Consider the following 23,595-nt stretch of genomic DNA (forward strand, 5'->3'; position numbering starts at 1 on the left):
ATTTACGTTATATGAGCTAGCGAAACTATGTTGATTGCATGCTTAACCACCGGTATTTAACGTTCCCGCAGCAAGCTTCTCACGGGAAGATTGATTAAAGGTGTTCTTCCCCCTTATTTGGTTTATGAACTATGCTTATAAATAAAAGCGTGCACACCGTGATGACTGCTACTTTAAGTAGTATTAGTGATTAAATCGAGACATCTAAAAGGCTGTCTAGGTTCTCCCACATCAAAGGTGATTTTAAGATATTAAGAGCATTTTATTGGTTTTATATTTTGCCAGGACAATTTTATATAAATCAAGTACACAATATTCTTGATATTAGAAGGGCAGATGTCGTTTAAGGATTCTCAAACTGGGGGTCAGGACCCCTCAAGGGGTGGTGAGGTTATTACATGGGGGTCAGGAGCTGTCAGCCTCCACCCCAAACCCCTCTTTGCCTCCAGTATTTATAATGGTGTTAAATATATATAAAAGATGTTTTTAATTTATAAGAGGGGGTCTCACTCAGAGGCTTGCTATATGAAAGGGGTCGCCAGCACAAAAGTTTGAGAACCACTGTGTTATAGCTTTGTCCAGTGTGAATGTAATGACTCTTAGGAGAGTTTTTGTGTTGTCCTCCAGCCTAGTTATTAAGTATGAAAATTTGGTGGTGTAGCTTTTAAGCCTTCTCACTCGAGATGCTCCAGCCTCAGCATCCTTGGCATAAGGGTAACCCTCTTGGTGTGAATAGCACAGAGATAACCGTCTTTAAAGAGTCCTCCCATGTGTGTGCACTGTCTGCTGTGGAAGGTCAATTATTCTGAGCAGATGGGGGCTGGACTAGAGTTCTGGTGCATATGGCCATGGTTCTGGAATATCTGATTACTGAAATTCTTGAGCTGCTTGGCAGACAGTACTGCTTGGGGCAGCAAGAAAAGTAGGATCATCATCCCCCCTATCTACAACTCTTCATACATAATGAGGAGGTCTGTAAGGCATGAAATCTAAACACACACACACTATTTAAAAGCTGAACGCAATCTACACTGTCACCAATTTAATCCACTGTTTTGAGCCAACCTGATTTTAGTTTAATCGTTGGTTATTTTACTTGTTCTTGGCCTTGTGGCTCTCTGTTTTATTGGGCAAAAGCATGGCTGAAGGTAGGCAAGACACTCCCTTGAGACCAAGAAGATATATCAAGCTAAAGTCAGTCCAAAACCAATCCAAAAACTCTTTTAAGAGCCACCTGCAAGGTCAAAGTAAGGGTTTATTTATATTTTAAGATCCAATAGGAAACAGGGTGACAGAAAACAATGAAATCCTTATCCTATAAACATCAATGGCAAAGCTTTTATACATATCAGTGGGGCTTTATTTTTCAAACAGGAACTGTGTTCAAACAAGAGCAGTGGCATTTTCCCCTCCCATGAACACTGGATTAAATTGTGGTCAGTGTAGATCGCTTTCAGCTTTTAAACTGTGTGTTGGTTTAGATTTAATTCATAGTCATCCATTTTCCACTGCATGATTTTTACCAGGAACAGTCAGTATTTATCTCTACACCTCTCATGTCCCACACACAACTCTCTTGCAGGTTATTTGTGGTCAGATCTAGGAGAATAAGGGTCTCCAAACAGATGGCCAATCTGTTTGTAAATCAAACAGGAAATCCTGGGGAATAGTTTGGTGCAGAATGCTTATTCAAAACCATTCCCCGCGACAGACTGCAGGGGAGTTTACGTAGCTCCGTTAACTGGTAAAATAGGACAGGTTGGGATTGGGCAATCCTTGCACAGCGCGACGTTTTCAAACGTACAGAAGTGTTTATCACCCACCAATTGTTGCACAGCGCGGGCTTTTCAAATTTGCGAAAGAGTTTAGCCCCCTCCGCGATGCAAAAGGGGGTTTTGCCTATAACTCGCCAACAGCTTTGCTTTTCTGACTGTCCTGGCTTTTGTCACTTGGAGACTGAAGCCGCTGTGCCACGGCAACAGACATCTTTCATCCCTTACACTGCAAAATTGTGCCTTTTCCCGCTCACTCTTCTAACCGTGGAGTGTATAAAGAGACAATGCTTGTCTCCCGCACTAATCCCAGTTACCTAATTTGGAAAATGCAACTTCCAAATTGATTTCTGTAACTCTCAGTCTCAAAAGAATATTAGCCACTGTTATGAGTATTAAGGGTATCTCGACAATACTAATTTGTAGCTAGCGCAGCAAAGCCCTCAGTTACGATTATCTTTCTCGGGGAGATCCTGGCTTCTGCTGTAGCCGGGGAAACTGGCTAAAGAGGCTGTGTCTGATGCTACCAAGGCCACCTCCAACTAAATGCTTTCTTACTCCAGAAAGTATTTTGAGCCACCAACTCAGTAAAAAGATGTAATCCATTAAAACGTATCTGAACACGTTTCAAATTAAGAATTAAATAATGCAATAACAAACGAGCCAAAATAAGTTTTTGTGTATTTTAAGTTTCAGGTTTTCCAAAGTGTGTAAAAGGAGCTGGTGAACACAACCGTAGCTGCTTTTATATGTAATATTTATAGTAGGCGGATTAATAGGAGTTTTTTTTGTTTCAAATATAGACTCCAGCACCAGCAAACAAATGTAGTTTTCTTCTTAAAATGTAAAATAATTTAGGGTCTGGATTAAAATGTTTAAGGAACTTTTAGAGCAATGCATCCGATGAAGTGAGCTGTAGCTCAATAAGCTTATGCTCTAATAAATTTGTTAGTCTCTAAGGTGCCACAAGTACTCCTTTTCTTTTTGCGAATACAGACTAACACAGCTGCTACTCTGAAACCTGTCAGTTTATACGAAAAGCCTAGCTGGGGAATACGGTCTCCTACCATGAGAATGCCAAAAGAAAGTTGGTGGCAACCATGAACATAGTTGTGAGCTGAAACGTCAGGCCTGCACTCTTCACTTTTGGCCTCCAAAACTATGATGCAAGATATTGTAGTGTGACTTTCAAATCTATAAGATTATACTAGTTTACGTTCTCATCACCAAAGGAACAGGACAATGGAAATGACCAGTGACTTAATGTAACAGTTTGCCGCTGCTCATGCCAGATACCTATTTTAGATCAAGCTGAAGATAAATCTAAGGATTTGATGAAGATTATATATTGTTTCAGGCTAAGTGGATAGGACATTTTGATCTGAATGAGACTTGTTTTGAGCCAGTGACATAGCTTTGTGTAAGAAGTACTTTTATCCAATTGAACTCACTAACATAGATTCAGAAGTCTCTAAGTAATAGATAGGAGAAAGAAAATATTAAGAGTACCATGACTAAGATTTTAAATTAAACTGAAAACAGAGTGAAGATTTTCAATAGATTGTAAAAAAAAAAAAAAAAAAAAAAAAACAAACAAAAAACCCACCTTTTTCATCATTTTTCATTGTTTTCCTCTACCGGAAACCACTGTTCTGCTTGTTAGCGAGAAAGCTAGCTATCAGACTTAGGGCTAGAAAAAAAAAAGATTGTCTGGCTAAATGGCCTTTTAATACAAGTGCTTAGACACCAACGCCACAATGAAAGAACTTACCTGGTTTTCTATTTCATTTTCACTCCACGTTTTATCAACCAAGAATACTAAGACAACGCAAAGAATTTATCTACGTGAAACATAAGACGTACTTTCAACGAACTATTTAGCAACACAACTCTCATTGTGAAAATATGGGTGGCTCTTAAAAGAGCCTTTGTATTTCTTGCTGTTTGGTTTTAAATGAGTCAAACGAAAGGCTTAGCCCCCGAATCCGTACAGAGTGCGACCCTGGCGTTTTAAAGCGTAAACCACGTCCATAGCTGTTACTGTCTTCCGCTTTGCATGCTCGGTGTAAGTGACAGCATCACGGATCACGTTCTCGAGAAAAACTTTGAGCACGCCACGTGTCTCTTCATAGATCAACCCAGAAATACGCTTGACACCACCACGACGAGCCAAACGACGAATAGCCGGTTTAGTAATACCTTGAATGTTATCACGAAGAACCTTCCGATGGCGCTTAGCACCTCCCTTTCCAAGTCCTTTACCACCTTTGCCCCGACCAGACATTCTACTACCAGTTGTTAAACGCGTTCTGTGCGCTTAAGACCCTGCCCTCTGTTTATATAGTTGGTTGCCCGACCTGACTGTAAACTGGTACTGAAAAGGGGCGTGGCCTAGTTTATTGTCCATTCCTTCCTTCCTTCCTCTGCTCGCCGCTCTCTTTATGCTGTTCAATTGAGAGGCAGTTTATTGACCCCCTTTTTCGTTTCCTCCTGCACTCACCGTTGTCTGCATACTGCTCCATTTATCCTCCACAAATTTTCGAATTATATTTCAATTATATTTTATACCGAGACACATTTTCTATTCCTACCTCTATTAATTCCTACCTCTGCTGAATCCCACATTTGTGCCAATGTCGGTCGCTCTCTGAATTGCTCGACATAAGAGTCTATTTCAAACTGCACTTTCTCTTTTATTTTCTATTATTGTAGTTTTTCTATCTGGAGGGTATTCAGATAACGGTGCTTCCTATTTATGGCTATTTTCTTTAGAAAATACTCCTTTGGTTTCAGCGATTTGAAATCTGCGGCAAAATCTGACCAATCAGATTTTCTGACAAACCATCTTTCGCGGCCATTTTCCAAAGAGTACACTGGATGAATACGATAAGTAGAGCCATGCCCTCATAGGCTACATCCGTATTTCTTTCTCCTCCTCCCCCATTTGAAGGTATTTTTATTGTTGATGTTCTTTCTGCAGTACTTGCAAAAGAATTACGTCATTTGAATGACTGCAGAAATAATCACTCAGAAAACCGGACTCCTTTCCGGTTCCAGGACTCCATCCTCTTCTTCATAGGCATAAATAATTGTTTTATGCTAGGAAGATTTGAGTTTCTGAACAAAAACTGAGAAAAATACTTTGAATTTGCTACTGTCTACACACATTATTGACAACACACATTGAAAGCATGGATGGAAATGATCAGAAGAGGTTCACAAAAACTGAGAAATATGCCACCTTTCCCCCTGTCTTGTCCTCTATTGCCCTCTGATGGAAATTCTTTTTCAATCTGCACAAGTTGTAAAAAATATAAAAAATGGCTTTATTGGTCAGGCTTGCTAATTATAATCAAACAACTATCATACAAGAACATAATAATAATAATTAATAATAAAAATAAATACTAGAGAGACAAGAAAAGGAGTACCTGTGGCACCTTAGAGACAAACAAATTTATTTGAGCATAAGCTTTTGTGAGTTACAGCTCACTTCATCGGATGTATGTATTGGAATATACAGTGGGGAGATTTTATATACACAGAGAACATGAAACAATGGGTGTTACCATACACACTGTAACAAGTGTGATCAGGAGTCATTACACAAAGTGAAAAGGAGTACTTGTGGCACCTTAGAGACTAACAAATTTATTTGAGCACAAGCTTTCGTGAGCTACAGCTCACTTCATTGATTGCATTCATTGGAAAATACAGTGGGGAGATTTATATACATAGAGAACATGAACATTGGGTGTTATCATACACACTGAGAGTTACCTAAAGAAACTATACCATTTCCTCAAGAAACTCCCTGAAAAAGCACAAGAACAAATCCACACAGACACACTCCTGGAGACCCAACCTGGGGTATTCTATCTGCTACCCAAGATCCATAAATCTGGAAATCCTGGACATCCCATCATCTCAGGCATTGGCACCCTGACAACAGGATTGTCTGTCTATGTAGACTTCCTCCTCAGGCCTTACACTACCAGCACTCTCAGCTATCTTCAAGACACCACTGACTTCCTGAGGAAACTACAATCCATCGGTGATCATCCTGAAAACACCATCCTAGCCACTATGGATGTAGAAGCCCTCTACACCAACATTCCACACAAAGATGGACTACAAGCCATCAGAAACAGAATCCCCAATAATGTCACGGCAAACCTGGTGGCTGAACTTTGTGACTTTGTCCTCACCCATAACTATTTCACATTTGGGGACAATGTATACCTTCAAATCAGCGGCACTGCGATGGGTACCGCATGGCCCCACAGTATGCCAACATTTTTATGGCTGACTTAGAACAACACTTCCTCAGCTCTCGTCTCCTAATGCCCCTACTCTACTTGCGCTACATTGATGACATCTTCATCATCTGGACCCATGGAAAAGAAGCCCTTGAAGAATTCCACCATGATTTCAACAATTTCCATCCCACCATCAACCTCAGTCTGGACCAGTCCACACAAGAAAGCCACTTCCTGGACACTATGGTACTAATAAACGATGGTCACATAAACACCACTCTATACCAGAAACCTACTGACCGCTATTCCTACCTACATGCCTCCAGCTTTCACCCAGATCACACCACACGATCCATTGTCTACAGCCAACCTCTACGATACAACCACATTTGCTCCAACCCCTCAGACAGAGACAAACACCTACAAGATCTCTATCAAGTATTCTTACAACTACAATACCCACCTGCTGAAATAAAGACATAGATTGACAGAGCCAGGAGAATACCCAGAAGTCACCTACTACAGGACAGGCCCAACAAAGAGAATAACAGAAGGCCACTAGCCATCACCTTCAGGCCCCAATTAAAACCTCTCCAACGCATCATCAAGAATCTACAACCTATCCTGAAGGATGACCCATCACTCTCACAGGTCTTGGGAGACAGGCCAGTCCTTGCTTACAGACAGCCCCCCAACCTGAAGCAAATACTCACCAGCAGTCACACACCACACAACAGAACCACTAACCCAGGAACCTAGCCTTGCAACAAAGCCCGTTGCCAACTCTGTCCACATATTTATTCAAGGGACACCATCATAGGGCCTAATCACATCAGCCACACTATCAGAAGCTTGTTCACCTGCGCATCTACCAATGTGATATATGCTATCATGTGCCAGCAATGCCCCTCTGCCATGTACATTGGTCAAAGTGGACAGTCTCTACGTAAAAGAATAAATGCACACAAATCAGACGTCAAGAATTATAACATTCAAAAACCAGTTGGAGAACACTTCAATCTCTCTGGTCACTCGATTACAGACCTAAAAGTGGCAATTCTTCAACAAAAAAACTTCAAAAACAGACTCCAACGAGAGACTGCTGAATTGGAATTAATTTGCAAACTGGATACAATTAATTTAGGCTTGAATAAAGACTGGGAGTGGATGGGTCATTACACAAAGTAAAACTATTTCCCCATGTTTATTTTCCCCCCATCCAGTTCCTCAGATGTTCTTGTCAACTGCTGGAAATGGCCCACCTTGATTATCACTACAAAAGGTTCCCCCCCCTCCTGCTGGTAATAGCTCATCTTAAGCGATCACTCTCCTTACACTGTGTATAGTAACACCCAATGTTTCATGTTCTCTATGTATATAAATCTACCCACTGTATTTTTCACTGAATGCATCCGATGAAGTGAGCTGTAGCTCACGAAAGCTTATGATCAAAATAAATTTGTTAGTCTCTAAGGTGCCACAAGTACTCCTTTTCTTTTTGTGAATACAGACTAACACGACAGCTACTCTGAAACATTACACAAAGAAAAACTATTTCCCCATGTTTATTCTGTTTTTAACCCCTTCATTAGACAGTCTGATGATTTTACCTCTGGATTTTATCCTAGACTTCTTCACAGTTCATTTGTAATTTGCATCATACATTTTATTGGATATAAAAATACTGTTGTATTACTAGTGTCTTTAAACAGATGCCTCTGTCTAACTTGTGTGTTCCTCAGCTCCCCAGATAAGTCTCCTCCCAGGCCATCCTTACCATTCCCCCCCCCCATACCCTTTCCTCTTCAATATTGATTTTAAGAGGAACACCCCTAGACAATCCACTAAGTGAAATACACATTTACATTCAGACTCTGAATACCAGTCTTCATTTGCTTATTTACAATGTATGAATATTATGTGAAAGACATACCAGTGGTTTTACATTATTTATTAAACCAATCTTTAAAGCTAAATGCTAAATAGGGCAATATTTATTTGGTTATATAAAATATATTTTTAAATGAAATACATTTCACATTTGAATAAGTTTGTATTACGTCTTGAAAAGGGGACATTGATAAACAAAGATAAAATGCATCCGATGAAGTGAGCTATAGCTCACGAAAGTTTATGCTCAAATAAATTTGTTAGTCTCTTAAGATGCCACAAGTACTCCTTTTCTTTATAGAGATAAAAGACAAAAGCATCACCAAAGTACCCATTACATTAATTTGGCTAGAAAAAGTTAAGAATTTAATTAAGGCAGCCTAATGGAAAGTTGTGTGCAACCTCAAGGACATACTTTGAAAAATTAGAGCCATCCTGGATGGTTTGTCAGAATTTTTAATTTAGGTAAGCCGCACACAGTGAAGTCTTCTGATTAAAGGGTACACTTATGAGCGTGTTACAGCTCTTTTCAGTGCGCACGTAGTGGCTCTTAAAAGAGCCTTGGAATGTTGCGAGTATTCAAGTAGTCAGAATGCGGCGGTGCAGCCTTTAAGCCCGCTCACCGCGGATACGCCGGGCTAACTGGATGTCCTTGGGCATGATGGTGACTCTCTTGGCGTGAATAGCACACAGGTTGGTGTCCTCAAAGAGCCCCACCAAGTAGGCTTCGCTGGCCTCCTGCAGGGCCATAACGGCCGAGCTCTGGAAGCGCAAATCAGTTTTGAAGTCCTGGGCGATTTCACGCACCAGGCGCTGGAAGGGCAGCTTGCGGATGAGCAGCTCAGTGGATTTCTGGTAGCGGCGGATCTCTCGCAGGGCCACGGTGCCGGGTCGATAGCGATGGGGTTTCTTCACTCCCCCAGTGGCAGGTGCGCTCTTCCGGGCAGCTTTAGTGGCCAGCTGCTTACGGGGGGCTTTGCCACCGGTGGATTTGCGGGCGGTCTGCTTGGTCCGGGCCATTTCAGACAACGTAAGCTTTCCTTTTCAAATGAAAGATTGTTCTACTCCGGAGGTATTTATAGAAAAAATCTTCTCTCTGATTGGCTTAAGAGAAGAAGCCAAGCTCCATTGGCTAATTTGAAAGTTTGTAAATCCCGCGCTTTGCTACGAAAAGAAATGCGATCCTTCCTCACCGCCGGTATACTCTTACTAAAAAAGAAAAGGTGTACGTGTGGCACCTTAGAGACTAACAAATTTATTTGAGCATAAGCTTTCGTGAGCTACAGCTCACTTCATCTGTAGCTCACGAAAGTTTATGCTCAAATAAATTTGTTAGTCTCTAAGGTGCCACAGGTACACCTTTTCTTTTTGCGAATACAGACTAACAGGGCTGCTGCTCTGAAACCTATACTCTTTCTGTTTCCCTGATCCTGTCTGGCCACCACTATCCCATTCCCTGAAAATTATGATTCTTGGAACACACCAGCATCCCATTTTCCTGCGGTTTCCTTTTTTGCTGAAACCCCATGGCCATACAGAATCCTTCCCTTTGTCCAGGGTTTCTTTATCTCTTTTTATGTAAATATTTATTTTTAAATTGAACAGTTTGTTAATCTGTATACCATTTCCACTTTCTCCTTCTCTTAAAATTGAACAATCATCACAAGCACCAATCTCAGGAGACAGGGGAGTTAAACCACACAATGTTTAATGGTTAGAACCTGTCATTAATGGTTAGAGAATCTCTCTGTGTTTGTTCTAGTTCCTGTTCTAATTAGCAGACTTTCAGAAGATGAAAGTGCTACCCCACAATTCTTCCCTCTTATATTGAAGGGCACCCCCTTTTTTATAAAGAATTTCTTTACTATCCTTCCACACTGCCTTAAATCTCAAACAGATTACAGACCCCCGGGGGCAGTCTTAAATAGTAATCCCTTGCAACACTTAAGTAGTACAAGATAACTTTTCATCTGCATGCAGATGGCCTTCAGGAGCAGAAAAAATAGTACACAGCTTGGTAGACATAAATCTCTTTCCTTGACTTTCTTCCTTCTTAAAACAAACACAAAATCACACTTTTGCTCACTTTTCAATTAGATAAGAAATCATTACATAAAAACTGTTCAAGCCACCTGCCAATCTCTAACATACCTCACCCCAAACTACACACAATCATTGCTCTCTTTTAAATGTTATTTTTCTTCAGGTTTATGGGAATAGAGGTCTTAAAAAGACTGAGGAAGTTTTGTTTTGTTTTGGAAAGTCACAGAGAACATTCTGAATGAGTACTTAAGGCATCCTCCAACTGCTATAGATTGTTGATATCAGTGGTTCTCAAACTATTGTACAGGTGACACCTTTCACATAGCAAGCTTCTGAGTGTCCTTATGTCCCCCCTCATAAATTAAAAACACTTTTTTATATATTTAACACCATTATAAATGCTGGAGGTAAAGCGGGGTTTGTGGTGGAGGCTGGCATCTCGCGACCCCCCATGTAATAACCTTGCGACCCCCCTGAGGGGTCCCAACCCCCCAGTTTGAGAACCCCTGGTTTATATCATTCTAATTTTCTCTTTTAAGCAGAAATGCAGAGGATTTTCACTGGCTAATCTTTTTAGAAGAATTTTCAAATTCACCCATAGGTTTCATCCCATTCCCAGTATCCAGATAGAAATCACAAACAATCTGACCCCTTTCCCTCATTCAGTTCTCACCCTTGAAGACCTAAGCCAATGTGCAAAGAATGGCCAAAAACATCCAATCCTATTATACAATTACATTGTGGCTATTCTCCTATAGGGCAGGGTTTACAGAGACTGAATGGTTGGCTCCCACATTCATACTCTTCACTTGTTTGGAAGCTGTATCTTCCAAATCTATTTCTTAAAACATTAAAACCAAAAATTTTTTTAATACTTCAATAATGCTGCTTTCTAGTTGGAGCATGAATCTAATTGATGAGTGTGATGTCACTCAGCTTGTCAAAGAATATTTTGCAAGGCCCTACAGCCATCCCTAGTCATAGGATCATTTACTGCAGAAAGTATTTAGAACAATCTTCTTCTCAATAAAACCTTTAATATTTTAAATCCACCACATGAATATACCATATGAGTTTCAACTCTTCAAGGATTCCTTTTTTCACATATGTGATACGGAGCTGGAAAAAAAAAACAAAAACAAAAACCTTGCTTTGATACAACCTATTTCTAATAGGCCCATGGACGATAATTTCTTGCTTAAAATACAGGAAGGAATATTAAATGTAGTTTTACTGAAAGTTATGTATTTAGTAGTTTAGCATTCCCCCCACCTGCCGGGAGTTAAAGAAGAAGCTACTAAAATGTCAGCTCTTAGTATCAAAGTGTGGAAGCTCTGATTTGTTTTTAATGAGGTGGAGGAATGGACAGCCCCATTTCTGTAGAGTGTGTGGCCCTGGCCTTTCTCAGCATAGACCACATACAATCATGACAACCATCCTTCTGTTTAGCATGCTCAGCGTAGATGATACTATTGTGGACTGGTTTCACAGTAGCAGCTGTGTTAGTCTGTATTCACAAAAAGAAAAGGAGTACTTGTGGCACCTTAGAGACTAACAAATTTATTTGAGCATAAGCTTTCGTGAGCTACAGCTCATTTCATCGGATGCATTAGGTGGAAATGCATATTGTGGACTATAACCCCAGAGAAAACTTTCAGCACACTCCAAGTCCATTTGTAAATCAGCTCCCATTGACAAGCTAAGAATGATAATTTATTTTATACCGGAACACTTAGAAAGATGCAACTTACAAATTATTCTCGTAAGTATTTCCAGTAAATAAACATATCTCTATAAGCCTCTAATTAGTTATTGGTGTTGTGGAATTAGGCATATTTTAAACAGATTTAATGGAAGTTAAAGATTTAATTCAGGGAGCTAGATCTCAATCCATATTCAAACCCTGAAATAAGTTTGTGTTACTTTCTTCACTTTGAAATAATTTTACAGAGGAAATTGATTCAAATCAAGGGCTTTCTACCCTGTTATATATAAAATGCCTTAAAAATAAGATTTAATTGTAACTGTGGTTTTATTAACAACTACTACCTTTTATTTCATAAGGAAAAACTAGTGTACCTGTCCTTAAATCTCTACAATTCCAAGATTTAATGTTTATTGACTCTTCTTTAAACCCAACTTTATTCAACTTGAAATTCTGCTGAATAAAAATACCCTGTTTCCTCTTCACTCAGATAAAAAATTGGGTTATTGTGAGGCAGATATTGGGCAAAAAAAATACACTTTTTTTGTTACTATGTAAAAACACAAATCGAGCGGGAAGAAGACTCCGATCTGCCTTGCTGGGCGGGTTCTTAAACGCGCCAATCACAGGGCTTCTCCTCTATATAAATACCAGGCAACTGAATTAGTTCAGCCCAAGTGTTTTTGTTTTGCGGTGTATAACAAATAATAGTCACTATGTCCGAAACGGCGCCTGTCGCAGCTCCTGCCGTCTCTGCTCCTGAGGCAAAAGCCTCGGCTACAAAACCGAAGAAGGCGACTGTCGGCTCTAAAGCCCGCAAGCCTTCGGGTCCCAGTGTTACCGAGCTGATCACCAAGGCGGTGTCCGCATCCAAGGAGCGCAAAGGGGTCTCCTTGGCCGCTCTTAAGAAGGCTCTGGCCGCCGGAGGGTACGATGTGGAGAAGAGCAACAGCCGCATCAAAGTAGGACTCAAGAGTCTGGTAAGCAAAGGTACATTGGTACAGACCAAAGGCACGGGCGCCTCTGGCTCTTTTAAACTCAGCAAGAAACCGGCTGAGACCAAGGAAAAGCCACTCAAGAAAAAGCCAGCGGCAAAGCCTAAGAAACCAACTGCCAGGAAACCCTCCAGCGCCCTCAAGAAACCCAAAAAGGCTGCGGCCGTGAAAAAGAGCCCGAAAAAAGTCAAGAAGCCAGCAGCTGCTGCGGTCAAAAAAACAGCCAAAAGCCCAAAAAGGGTTAAAGCAGCTAAGCCCAAAAAGGCAGATAAGAGTCCGGCTAAGGCCAAAGCGGTGAAACCTAAGGTGGCCAAGCCCAAACCAACCAAACCTAAAGTAGCAAAGGCTAAGAAGGCAGCGCCCAAGAAGAAGTAAAGACTCCCCTTTTTTTTAGATAAACCCAACGGCTCTTTTAAGAGCCACCCATCCCTTTCAAAAAAGAGCTGGTTCACTTACCGGTAATCTCGTGTTCTTTCTACGACAGAAGATCCCTTCTTCCCTTACCACTTAACATTATACAAACACACAGTGAGCGGTAAAGGTAACACATGAACTGTGCTCTGGGTCAAAGAGAAGCGACTGCAGTCAAAAGTACGTATGTGCGATATACTGTAGTAGCCTCATTCTCCGTAACCCCCAGTAAAAATATTACAGTTCTTTTGGCTTTAATTTCCTCCCTTCGCGCCCCCACCCCATTATGGTTATTTTAGTTTTCTTTTGAGAGCGATATATTCAAAAAAATGCCTACAAGGGTGTAGCTTTCAAGCAGTTGGAGCAATCAGGCATCACCATACATTGTCAAAGGGAAGAGTCAGAATATATGTGCCCTGTCCTCGCATAACCATTTTTGTTCACAGGGGCGAGTTAGAGGACTCGGTGTGCACGGAATTTTGATTGTACATACACAAAATCATTTTCTGGTTTGCGGGTGGGAGGAAATGAAGTAGTTGGTAAATTTGAAAAGCCCGCTCTGTGTAAGGATTGGTTTAGACAAACCGGAACGTTATTACTCCTTCAGAGTAAATCCATCTATTTTCATTGACGCTCTAAAAGTTGAAGAGGAGAGTCTTGATAAAAGTTTTAGTTCAAATTTCTTCCCTGGCCTTCCCGCCAAAGTCAAATTTACAGGCCAGTTAGAAAACCTTTTTTTCCTGAGATCTGAGAACAAAACCTAAAAAGGTACCCTATTTTCCATTTTATTTTATTGCAATTGTTGCATTGTCTCTGGAAACTACATCGAGTAATATCAGGTTTCAGAGTAGCAGCCGTGTTAGTCTGTATTCGCAAAAAAGAAAAGGAGTTGCATCCGATGACGTGAGCTGTAGCTTACCAAAGTTTATGCTCAAATAAATTTGTTAGTCTCTAAGGTGCCACAAGTACTCCTTTTCTTTTTTGAGTAATATGTTATCGTCATATTAGAAATTCCTACTTTCCGCCTTTTCGCACTGATCAGGCGAACTGGCCAAACAATTACATGAAAAGAAAACTACTAATTTAATTCCGCTTTCAACAAAGAACTCACTGTCAGGGAGGTTTGTCTCCTACAAACAGTTTCTTCAAAACTGACAAACACGTATTTCAAACTAGCAGAAATTCAGTAGCTTGTTTGTAGGAAAAGTTTCGTGCAGAATCTATATTCTAGCTACTGTAATTCCAAATCAATCATTTATTCACAGGAAGGAAATATAATTGTATTAGAAGTATTACTGTTGCAGATAATCAAGCCCTTTTTTGATTTTGTGGGTGGCTCTGAAAAGAGCCTTTGGGTTGGATTTGGACTGCAGATTTTTTCTTCTTCCCGATCAGTTTTATTTGCTCTTAGCCTTATGACTCTCGGTTTTCTTAGGCAGTAGCACAGCCTGGATGTTGGGCAGGACACCCCCTTGAGCTATCGTCACTTTCCCAAGCAGTTTGTTGAGCTCCTCATCGTTACGGATAGCGAGCTGCAGATGTCGGGGAATGATTCTGGTTTTCTTGTTGTCCCGAGCAGCGTTGCCAGCTAACTCGAGAATCTCAGCGGTCAGATACTCCAGCACCGCGGCCATATAGACCGGGGCTCCAGCCCCCACTCGTTCAGCATAATTACCTTTGCGAAGCAAGCGGTGCACTCGACCCACCGGGAACTGCAGCCCAGCCCGGGAGGAGCGAGACTTTGCCTTAGCCCTCACTTTACCGCCTTGTTTTCCTCGGCCCGACATTGTAAATCACGAACCAAACCCTCCTATGTTTTCGTCAGCAAGAGTCAAAATGTTTTGCGCGGTGTTTATATATTTTCTATTTGGAGTTTTCAAACATTGTGATAGGCTGAAAGGTACAAATTTTCTGAACAGCCAATGGCGATGGAGATGTAACTCTGACCAATGAGAAGGTATATGGGACGTTTGGAACGCTGCTTTTGTCTCAGAACCAATAAAAATCAGGAAAGTGAGACTTTAATGTGCATGCATTCTCTATAAATAAAGCTACGCTCAGCTTCTTTCGCCGTTGAAGATTTTTTTTTGTTCAAACAGAGTGTGTGACAGAACACAGAAGAAAAATGCCGGAGCCAGCAAAATCTGCTCCCGCTCCCAAGAAGGGCTCTAAAAAAGCCGTGACCAAGACTCAGAAGAAAGGCGATAAGAAGCGCAGAAAGACTAGGAAGGAGAGTTATTCCATCTACGTGTACAAAGTGCTGAAACAAGTTCACCCAGACACCGGCATTTCCTCTAAGGCCATGGGGATCATGAACTCGTTTGTAAATGACATCTTCGAGCGCATTGCGGGGGAAGCGTCTCGCCTGGCTCATTACAACAAGCGCTCGACCATCACTTCCCGGGAGATCCAGACCGCCGTGCGCCTGCTTCTGCCGGGGGAGCTGGCCAAACACGCGGTGTCTGAGGGCACTAAGGCCGTTACCAAGTACACCAGCTCCAAGTAAATGGTTTGTTGTGAGACTACCTACACCTTTAACCCAAAGGCTCTTTTAAGAGCCATCCATTTTCTCACCCAAAGAGCTTTGATATCAGTAATTGCTGTTGCTTGTGTTTTGCAAACTCCAACAAAGCATATTTTAAAAATATTAATGTGCTTTAGTCTCAGCGACTTGTGAAAGTATTTTTTTCATTGCATATGCTCCCTATATCGTGGGGGACTAATTTCGCTCTAGTAAATGTGGCATTAAGTCAATTTAAACTACATTGGGATTTCAAATTTTAATGAAAAATGTCAGTGTCCCTCACCCCGTCCCAGCCAATAGTTCGGTGAGGTGTCCTGTACTGTCCTCCCTAAGAAATATAAGATATGGCTAAACGGTTTGTCCAGTAATACAATACTTGAAATTTTACGAGATGACACGGTTCAGTATACTATTTTACTGAAGAATAATCCTAGAGGTTCGACTAAAAAGTTTTGGCTCCATTAATATAATCCTTATCTGCTTATTCAAAATTTATCAATCCTATCTGCCTGAAGGATAGTTGGTTGCCTCATTGTTTCTATCATTCTTTAAGTTCCTGTAAGTAAAACTCAAATGCTTTCTCCTCTCTCCCGTCCGCCCCACCCCGTCTCCCGTTTCTGAATAATCTTGCTATTTGGGACTGTTAACATAACTTTGAACATTTGTTAATTTTTATATTTATTTATGGGGGGTGTTACAGCGCCTTTCAGCGGGAATGCAGTGGCTTTTAAAAGAGCTTTTGGGTCGTCTGGAAGTTGCAGAAGATGGCTGAGCTGAGCAGCCTGTAAACCTCTCGCCACGGATACGCCGGCGTAACTGGATGCCCGTGAGCAGGATGGTGACTCTCTTGGTGTGAACAGCACACAGGTTAAAGTTAGGTTTCCGAGTAGCAGCCGTGTTAGTCTGTATCCGCAAAAAGAAAAGGAGGACTTGTGACACCTTAGAGACTAACACATTTATTTGAGCATAATGCATCCGATGAACTGAGCAGTAGCTCACGAATGCTTATGCTTAAATTTGTTAGTCTTTAAGGTGCCACAAGTCCTCCTCATCTTTTTGAGGTTGAAGTTAGTAGCTTCAAAGAGCCCCACCAAGTAGGCTTCGCTGGCCTCCTGTCAGGCCATAACGGCCGAGCTCTGGAAGCACAGATCGAAAGCGGTCTCCACAAGCTGGCCGCTTCCCTGAAATTCAGGCTCCTAGAACCACCCCCGAACCGCGCTCGTCTGCTGCCCCCGGCTACTCCGTCTACAAAACCGCCTTCCCTTTTCTGCCACCTCGGTGCATATTTATTTCTTCTATTATAGCAGAGGCTCCGTGTCTCGCTATTTTTCTTTCAGAACGACCAATTCATTAATCAATGTCATTCCTGCTCTTTCTCTTACAGCTGAACACCCCTCACGCCCATCAATCCTCGGAGATAAGAAAGGGGCCGGAATAATAGAAATCGTTGACCCACAGAATGGGCTGAAAACTCTCTCGATCCTCGTTGTATTTTGTGTTTTAATTTGCGGTTATTTAGAGGGTGGCACAATTACCCTTCAGTAATTATTCAAGCCTCCTGTTTATCATTCACATCCCCCACCTCAAAAATTGGCGGCTTGTTTATAGGTCACTTTTAGCCAGGTTGAGAATAAAGGTTTCCACGTGATCAATCTGTTGAAAAGTAAAATAGAAAATACTTTGACTACCCTACCCCTTTGTTACACGATGGTGTTTCAAAATTCAATAGAAAACCCGGCAAAAGACGCTTTTACGCTCAATGAGTATTCAAAACCCCACCTATAGAAGTTTATGTAGTTCTAAGTGTTTTCAGGGGAAATGCCGCGGAAGGTTATTAACCAATCCTTTAGCAGCGCGGGATTTTCAAACTAACCAATGGGTAAATCTCGTTCTCAGTAGACAAATAGAAAAGAGACTTTGGTCACTAAATCATCCAGTTGCTCCCTTCCCTGTTCCCTAATTTGCTATCCTCGTCTTCACCCCTTGGAGACCGGAGTTGATTGTGCGTTCCAGGAATAGCCAAAAAAGGAAGCTTTCTCGCAGGGCATGGAAAGAGCTCTGCTCTCCTTCCCGGGCAGATTCTGCCCCTTATGAGATTGCTGCCGGAGGAAATGGCTAAACAGACTGCTCCAAAGGCCACCTCCAATTAATGGGTGTCTTAAGAAGAGTATTTCGAACCCCCCAATCCTCGTTAAAGGGTTTTAATACTTTTCTTTAAATATATTACTTGAATATATAGCAAATGAAATAAAGGCTATAACTAAACAGTAATCAAGCTTTTGCTCTCCTGAGCCTTCTTATAATTAATGACTTGTTCTCCAAGTATCTTCTTCCCCCGCCCCTCATATGTGCCATGGAGCTAGAGAACATAAACACGGCTGTTTGCATACAATGTTTTTTACTGGTCAACATTTACTGCCTATTAAAATAACATGATTAAGTAGTATGTGTAGTTTTCTTTGGTAGGACAATACATATTTATAATTTAGCAGGTAGAATAAAAACCTATAACAGTTCTTATCATGAAAGTGGAGGTGGCTCTTGGAAGACCTTTTGAGTTAAAATTTTGGTCATTCCTAGGGGAAAGTAAACAACCTTTATTTGCTGATTCAGTAGAATGCATCTCGGAGCATAGACCACATCCATGGTAGTCACAGTCTTCCACTCGGCATGTTCAGGGTAAGTAACAGCATAACGCATCACATTCTCCAAGAAAACCTTTAGCACCTGTAAGGATGTTTCAGGATCAACAACCTGTTGTTATAAGTTGTTCATAAGTTACCTTATGAACCTAGCAAATCAGACAGCCACTACTTGCTGTAGCAGATGACGACAGCTAATTCTAAATTCAGAACCAACGAACAGGTTTATTTCAGCAGATGTACATAATATCACACCCCAGTGATCAATTGGGGGTGAGTAGCCAATCCATTTGCTACATCTACACACATACAAAATGCTGTACAGAAACAAAGGCAAAGACTTAAGTCTCAGCACACTCTTTATATATCCAAAATGACACCTGTTTATCTATCCCTCCCCGAGTTGTTGTATTATAATAATTAATAATATTTATGATCATCTATAAAATTCCACAGTACACAACAGATTATATATCATGTTTTTCTACTGACTAGCAATAACAAAGCTATTCATCTCATTTAACACATTAAGTTTCCTTCTTTTTTTTTTTTTTCCCTGGTCATGTTTGGCAGGTGTCTTCTTTGTCCTGTACCCAAGTTAGGGACATTTGAAAAACTGAATAACAGGATATTTAGTAAGTCAAGAAGGCTTTGTTTGTGCTCCTTCCCAAAAGGTTTATCCAAAGGTCTTATTAACCAAACAAGGCCAACATTTATATGACATATACATTTACTTATATATTAGCCAATATAGGATTCATTAAATATACTTAGGCCCTTATCATCTTACGTAAGGTAGTTCCCCTTCCCTTCCTTACAGTACCCAAAAGTCTCCTCATAGATCAGTCCCGAAATATGCTTCATGCCCACAGGGTTTGCCAGGCAATGAATAGCCTGCTTCATAATATCCTAGAAAATACTGCAAAGCTCCTTCTGTTCCAGTGGCATTTAGCACCACTTTCCTCAAGTCCCTTACCACCTTTGCCATGAAAACATCTTCAAATTACTTACTAGCTACATATTACAATGTGTACAAAGAGATGGCAATGTGAGTGGAGGAAGTCTGTATGTAGACCCTGGGAAATGGCCTGAATGAAGATTGGAAAAGGGAAAATTAGTCTTTTTCATCCTCCCTTTGCCTCCACTACTTGCTGCTGTCTGTATGATGCTGATGATCGATTTACAGGGAAAGAAGTGGGTTATTGGATCTTCTCATTTTCTTCACTCTCCCATCCACACTATTTCGAGTCCCCAAGACTTGAGTTTAAAAAATCATTTCTATAATAATTCCTCATTTTTTGTATGCTGAGTCATATTATTAAGTCCTACTTAACTATAAAGACAATGAAATGCCACATTTTTGGACAATACCAGTCGCTTCTGAGAGTTGCTGAAAATAAAAGCCCCTTTCAAAGTGAATTTTATTTTGTTTTCCATATTCCAAATGTGGTATTTTCATTTCTGGACGGTCTTCCGATAAAAGTGATTTCCATCTGTGGCTTTTTGTTTGTTTGTTTCAAAATGTTTGTCTGATTTTGTAGTATCCAGCAAAATCTAACCAATCAGATTTCCTGATTTATCATCTTTTTCCTGCCTTGTCCCTAACTTTGCATTTAGCAAAGTGGGCACATGAAAGACACACTTCTTTCATTCAAAGAAAGAACCGGGGTCATCTTAGAATGCTGATCGCTACTTAGCTTGTCTATATTTGTTTACTAAAATATTAAATTCATTCATTTGGTGATCTAAAGTAATGTTCCTTTTGTAGTACATGCAATAGTGTGAGTGTTGATTTGAATAAGGGCAGAAATTATCACTCAGAAAACTAGACTCCTTTCCTATTCCAAAATAAGGAACTCATTTGTCTAATTTATAGCCAGAAATAACTGTTTTATGTTGAGAAATGGTGAACTTCTGAATTTTTTATATAAACATTGGGAACAATACTTAGAAATTGATGTTATATACACTCATATCACACACAGAATCAATACAATGCAATTTTACTTTAAGTCTGCAGTTCTTTAGAAATCATGGGTAAAACTGATCAGAAGAGGTTTTCAGAAATTGTGAAGAAATCCATCACCCTTTCCCATTTCTTATCCTCTTCTGCCTTTTGATGGATATTGTTTTTCAAGATGAAGAATTTTTAAATGCTATAACATTTCAATATTTACTACTATTGACACACAAACAACATAACTAATAAAATAATTATAAATATTGTTCATTTCCGTCAGTTTTACTTCAGGATTACTTATAGCTTGAAGAGCAGATTATTTTTTCCAGCACAGGGAAAGCTGTAGAATTTGCCAGTAGACACTCAGCTTTCTCCATTGAGTATGGACAAAGAGGATCTCAAATAACAGGCACACCTGTAAACATATCTAAAATATTACCTCTGTATTAACACAATAAATGGGAACTGAATATTAAACATTGTCAAAGTTCAATCAGATACCCCTGGTGTATTAATTTAGCTGTTTCTGTCTGTAGCTAGAGCAGACACAGTGCTAGTATTAATTACCAATCAAAGCAGGATAATCCATCTGTTGGTGCAGCCTCAGCTTCTCAACCTCCTCCTACAAGCTCCTGAAATTCAGTTGTGTATGCTCGACCTATCACGTTTTACCAATATCAACTGGATCTCTGACCGCATTTCCAGTTCCACTGCAAATTTAAGATCGCCTCCTTCGAAATAAGAAAAGGATGGTCCCACATCTGGACTGTGGGACCATCCTGCCTGGCCCTTGAGCTCCTGGCCAGGGTTGCTAGCCTATGGCCCCTCCTCCACTGTACCCCTTCCCCTGAAGCCATGCTGCAGCGCGGACCTTGCTTTGGGCGGAGGAGCTGTGCGCTCCTGCCCAGCAGAGCGGTAGCATGTCTAGCACTGGCTGGGTGGTATGGCTGCTAGACACGCTGCTCGACATGCTGCTCTGAGCGCATGGTAAGGGGGCCAGCGCCGGGGGGTTGGAAAAGGGGCGGGGAGTCCTGGGGGCGGTCAGGGGACAGGGAGTGGCTGGATGGGGCGGAGGTTCTGCAGGGGGCGTGACTGTCAGGGTATGGGGAATAAGGGGAGCTGTTAAGGGGTGTGGATAGCGGTTGGGGGACTAGGAGCAGGGGGGTTGGATGGGGACTGGGGTCCTGGGAGGAGGGGTGGTTAGTGGACAAGGAGAAGGTGGGTTGGATGGGAGGGGGCAGATAAGGGTCAGGGGCCAGACTGTCTGGGAAGGCACAGCCTTCCCTATCCAGCCCTCCAAACAGTTTTGCAACCCCAATGTGGCCCTTGTGCCAGAAAGTTTGCCCACCCCTGACCTAGACAGCTAATCCCCATTTTGTAGTTGTATGCTTGATTTTTCCTTCCTAAGGGTAGTACTTTGCACATATCGATATTGCATTTAATCTTGCTGATTTCAGATCAATTGTTCAATAGTGCATCAGAAAGGAGAGAGAGAGGGTACCTGGGCCTGTGTGAATTCCAGTGCAGATGGCAGGTGCTAGAGGTCACTGAGAATATAGAAAAGCGTTAGAAAGAGGTGACGCTCGCATACTCACCAATTTTCTATACATAACTAATGGAATGTCAGATACTGGAAGTGGTAATAAATGCCATTTTAGCATTTCGGATGAAATTAAGGCGTATTTATCACATTAGCCCTCTTTATGCATGCTTTGGAAAATGGCAGTGAATGTGGGGTAGGAGAAAGATGTGTCAGGAAATCTGATCGGCCACATTTTGCTGCAGACTGCAACTTTTTAAAAATCTAAGGAGCATTTTCAAAAGAAATAGGCCATGGTGTCAAACACTTTTTCTGGAAGATCCTCCAAAAGTGAAAATACACCAATGACAAATAAAAGTCACATTTTGAATGTGGCTGTTATTTTAAGGAGTTTCAAGGGACCTGTATTGCTGGAAAAGCTGGGATTCCAATAATTAGGTAGGATTTAGTAATGTACACAAGTAAAAAATTTCAGGAAATACTACAGAACTAAATGTATATATTTGTAATCAAAAGATTTCCGAATTTTAAAAGAATCAGTCCGTAGCCGAGGGCGGGGGAGGGGAATGCTCTCCCGCTCTTTTCTTCTAAATTAGCATTGTACAGAGGTCAGTGGGGGAAGGAAAGGGGAGACCACTAGAATGGAACCGCCTCTTTGCAGTTTCCAATTCGGTCTGCCTCAATTGTATATAGCGAGACGAGCCCACATGCGCTAACATAGTTCACAGATAGGTTGTTTTATAGCTTGTTTGTTGTTGTGGGGTAGTACTCGGCTAGTTATGTCTGGACGTGGTAAAGGTGGTAAGGGACTTGGAAAGGGGGGCGCTAAACGCCATCGGAAGGTTCTTCGTGATAATATCCAAGGTATTACAAAGCCGGCTATTCGTCGTTTGGCGCGCCGTGGGGGAGTAAAACGTATTTCGGGACTGATTTATGAAGAGACGCGTGGCGTGTTGAAGGTGTTTCTAGAGAACGTGATTCGCGATGCTGTTACTTACACTGAACATGCCAAGCGTAAGACGGTCACAGCCATGGATGTGGTTTATGCTCTGAAACGCCAGGGGCGCACTCTGTACGGATTTGGTGGTTAAGAGTCTTTCTCCCCCCCCCCCGCCGCTTAATTAACAACGGCTCTTTTCAGAGCCACCCATCCTTTCACAGTAAGAGCTGGATCAGTCTAATCAGCACGGGAAGGAAGACGAACGAGGAAAAAAATAGTTTGTACTGAAATTTTTGATTTAAGCAACGTGTGTCACTCTATTAGATTGTATAGATACGCCTCTATTTCCCTGCTAACTCACATCGAGGTGCGGGGTTGAATCATGAAGGTCTGAAAACCACAAGTAAAACCGTGCCTCAGGTAACACACAGCAAACCTTAATGGGACTCCTACCTTTTGTGTTAATTCATATTTGGTTTAGAATATAGAAGTAATAGTTTTACAGTATTGAAGGTATTTAGTTAGCAGCATTTAGCTGTAGATGGTGTCCTCAGACGCAGTCTCTGGCCAGTTCCTCCAGCAGTCGCGGAGGTACAGGAAAGTGGACTTACGGGAAGAGTGGAGCGCATTTTCTAGAAAGCAGCATTATGGGGGCATTAATAACCTCATAATAATTGCTAATATTATTTTGAGATACTATATTAAATCGATTAGGAAGATGCATTTTGTAAAACAGTTAAAGGGGATTAGTGCGGGAGCCAATCATTCCCTCCGTATAAATGCTGCCGTTAGGGGACTGATCTACAAAGCCATAAGATTATCGTGTAAACGCATATCTGCCTACGTCTCCGAGGACAGGGAGGGAAGCGGGAGAAAACGTTGGCGATTTTAGAAGCAAAGATCCGTTCTCTATC

The 23,595-nt window shown here is 41.3% G+C and overlaps 7 protein-coding genes across 7 annotated transcripts in view; 3 read left to right on the plus strand and 4 right to left on the minus strand.

The window, feature by feature from the left end:
• Window positions 1-3,483: 3,483 nt before the first annotated feature.
• LOC119851058 (histone H4) lies at window positions 3,484-4,093 on the minus strand. Its single transcript, XM_038390262.2, has one exon. The coding sequence runs from the start codon at window positions 4,054-4,056 to the stop codon at window positions 3,745-3,747; it is 312 nt and encodes a 103-aa protein (XP_038246190.1). The 5' UTR covers window positions 4,057-4,093; the 3' UTR covers window positions 3,484-3,744.
• Window positions 4,094-7,571: 3,478 nt separating this feature from the next.
• LOC119850983 (histone H3) lies at window positions 7,572-9,115 on the minus strand. Its single transcript, XM_038390023.2, has one exon. The coding sequence runs from the start codon at window positions 8,939-8,941 to the stop codon at window positions 8,531-8,533; it is 411 nt and encodes a 136-aa protein (XP_038245951.1). The 5' UTR covers window positions 8,942-9,115; the 3' UTR covers window positions 7,572-8,530.
• Window positions 9,116-12,377: 3,262 nt separating this feature from the next.
• LOC119850903 (histone H1-like) lies at window positions 12,378-13,156 on the plus strand. The gene has a single exon (XM_038389778.2). It carries the CDS (start codon window positions 12,386-12,388, stop codon window positions 13,037-13,039), a length of 654 nt encoding a protein of 217 aa, XP_038245706.1. The 5' UTR covers window positions 12,378-12,385; the 3' UTR covers window positions 13,040-13,156.
• Window positions 13,157-14,408: 1,252 nt separating this feature from the next.
• LOC119851025 (histone H2A.J) lies at window positions 14,409-14,902 on the minus strand. The gene has a single exon (XM_038390185.2). The coding sequence runs from the start codon at window positions 14,860-14,862 to the stop codon at window positions 14,473-14,475; it is 390 nt and encodes a 129-aa protein (XP_038246113.1). The 5' UTR covers window positions 14,863-14,902; the 3' UTR covers window positions 14,409-14,472.
• A 277-nt stretch (window positions 14,903-15,179) lies between these two features.
• LOC119851042 (histone H2B 8) lies at window positions 15,180-15,838 on the plus strand. Its single transcript, XM_038390222.2, has one exon. It carries the CDS (start codon window positions 15,201-15,203, stop codon window positions 15,579-15,581), a length of 381 nt encoding a protein of 126 aa, XP_038246150.1. The 5' UTR covers window positions 15,180-15,200; the 3' UTR covers window positions 15,582-15,838.
• Window positions 15,839-18,443: 2,605 nt separating this feature from the next.
• LOC119841100 (histone H2A.J) overlaps window positions 18,444-23,595 on the minus strand; it is a 168,608-nt gene continuing 163,456 nt past the window's right edge. Inside the window, exon 2 of the mRNA XM_038368160.2 lies at window positions 18,444-20,616. Within this exon, the coding sequence (XP_038224088.2) occupies window positions 20,600-20,616 (17 nt within the window). The 3' untranslated portion in view covers window positions 18,444-20,599. The remainder of the gene's footprint in view (window positions 20,617-23,595) is intronic.
• Window positions 22,476-22,840, plus strand: LOC119851086 (histone H4). Its single transcript, XM_038390324.2, has one exon. It carries the CDS (start codon window positions 22,521-22,523, stop codon window positions 22,830-22,832), a length of 312 nt encoding a protein of 103 aa, XP_038246252.1. The 5' UTR covers window positions 22,476-22,520; the 3' UTR covers window positions 22,833-22,840.

The sequence above is a fragment of the Dermochelys coriacea genome, chromosome 1 (genome assembly GCF_009764565.3).
Source record: "Dermochelys coriacea isolate rDerCor1 chromosome 1, rDerCor1.pri.v4, whole genome shotgun sequence".
Taxonomy (NCBI): domain Eukaryota; kingdom Metazoa; phylum Chordata; order Testudines; family Dermochelyidae; genus Dermochelys; species Dermochelys coriacea.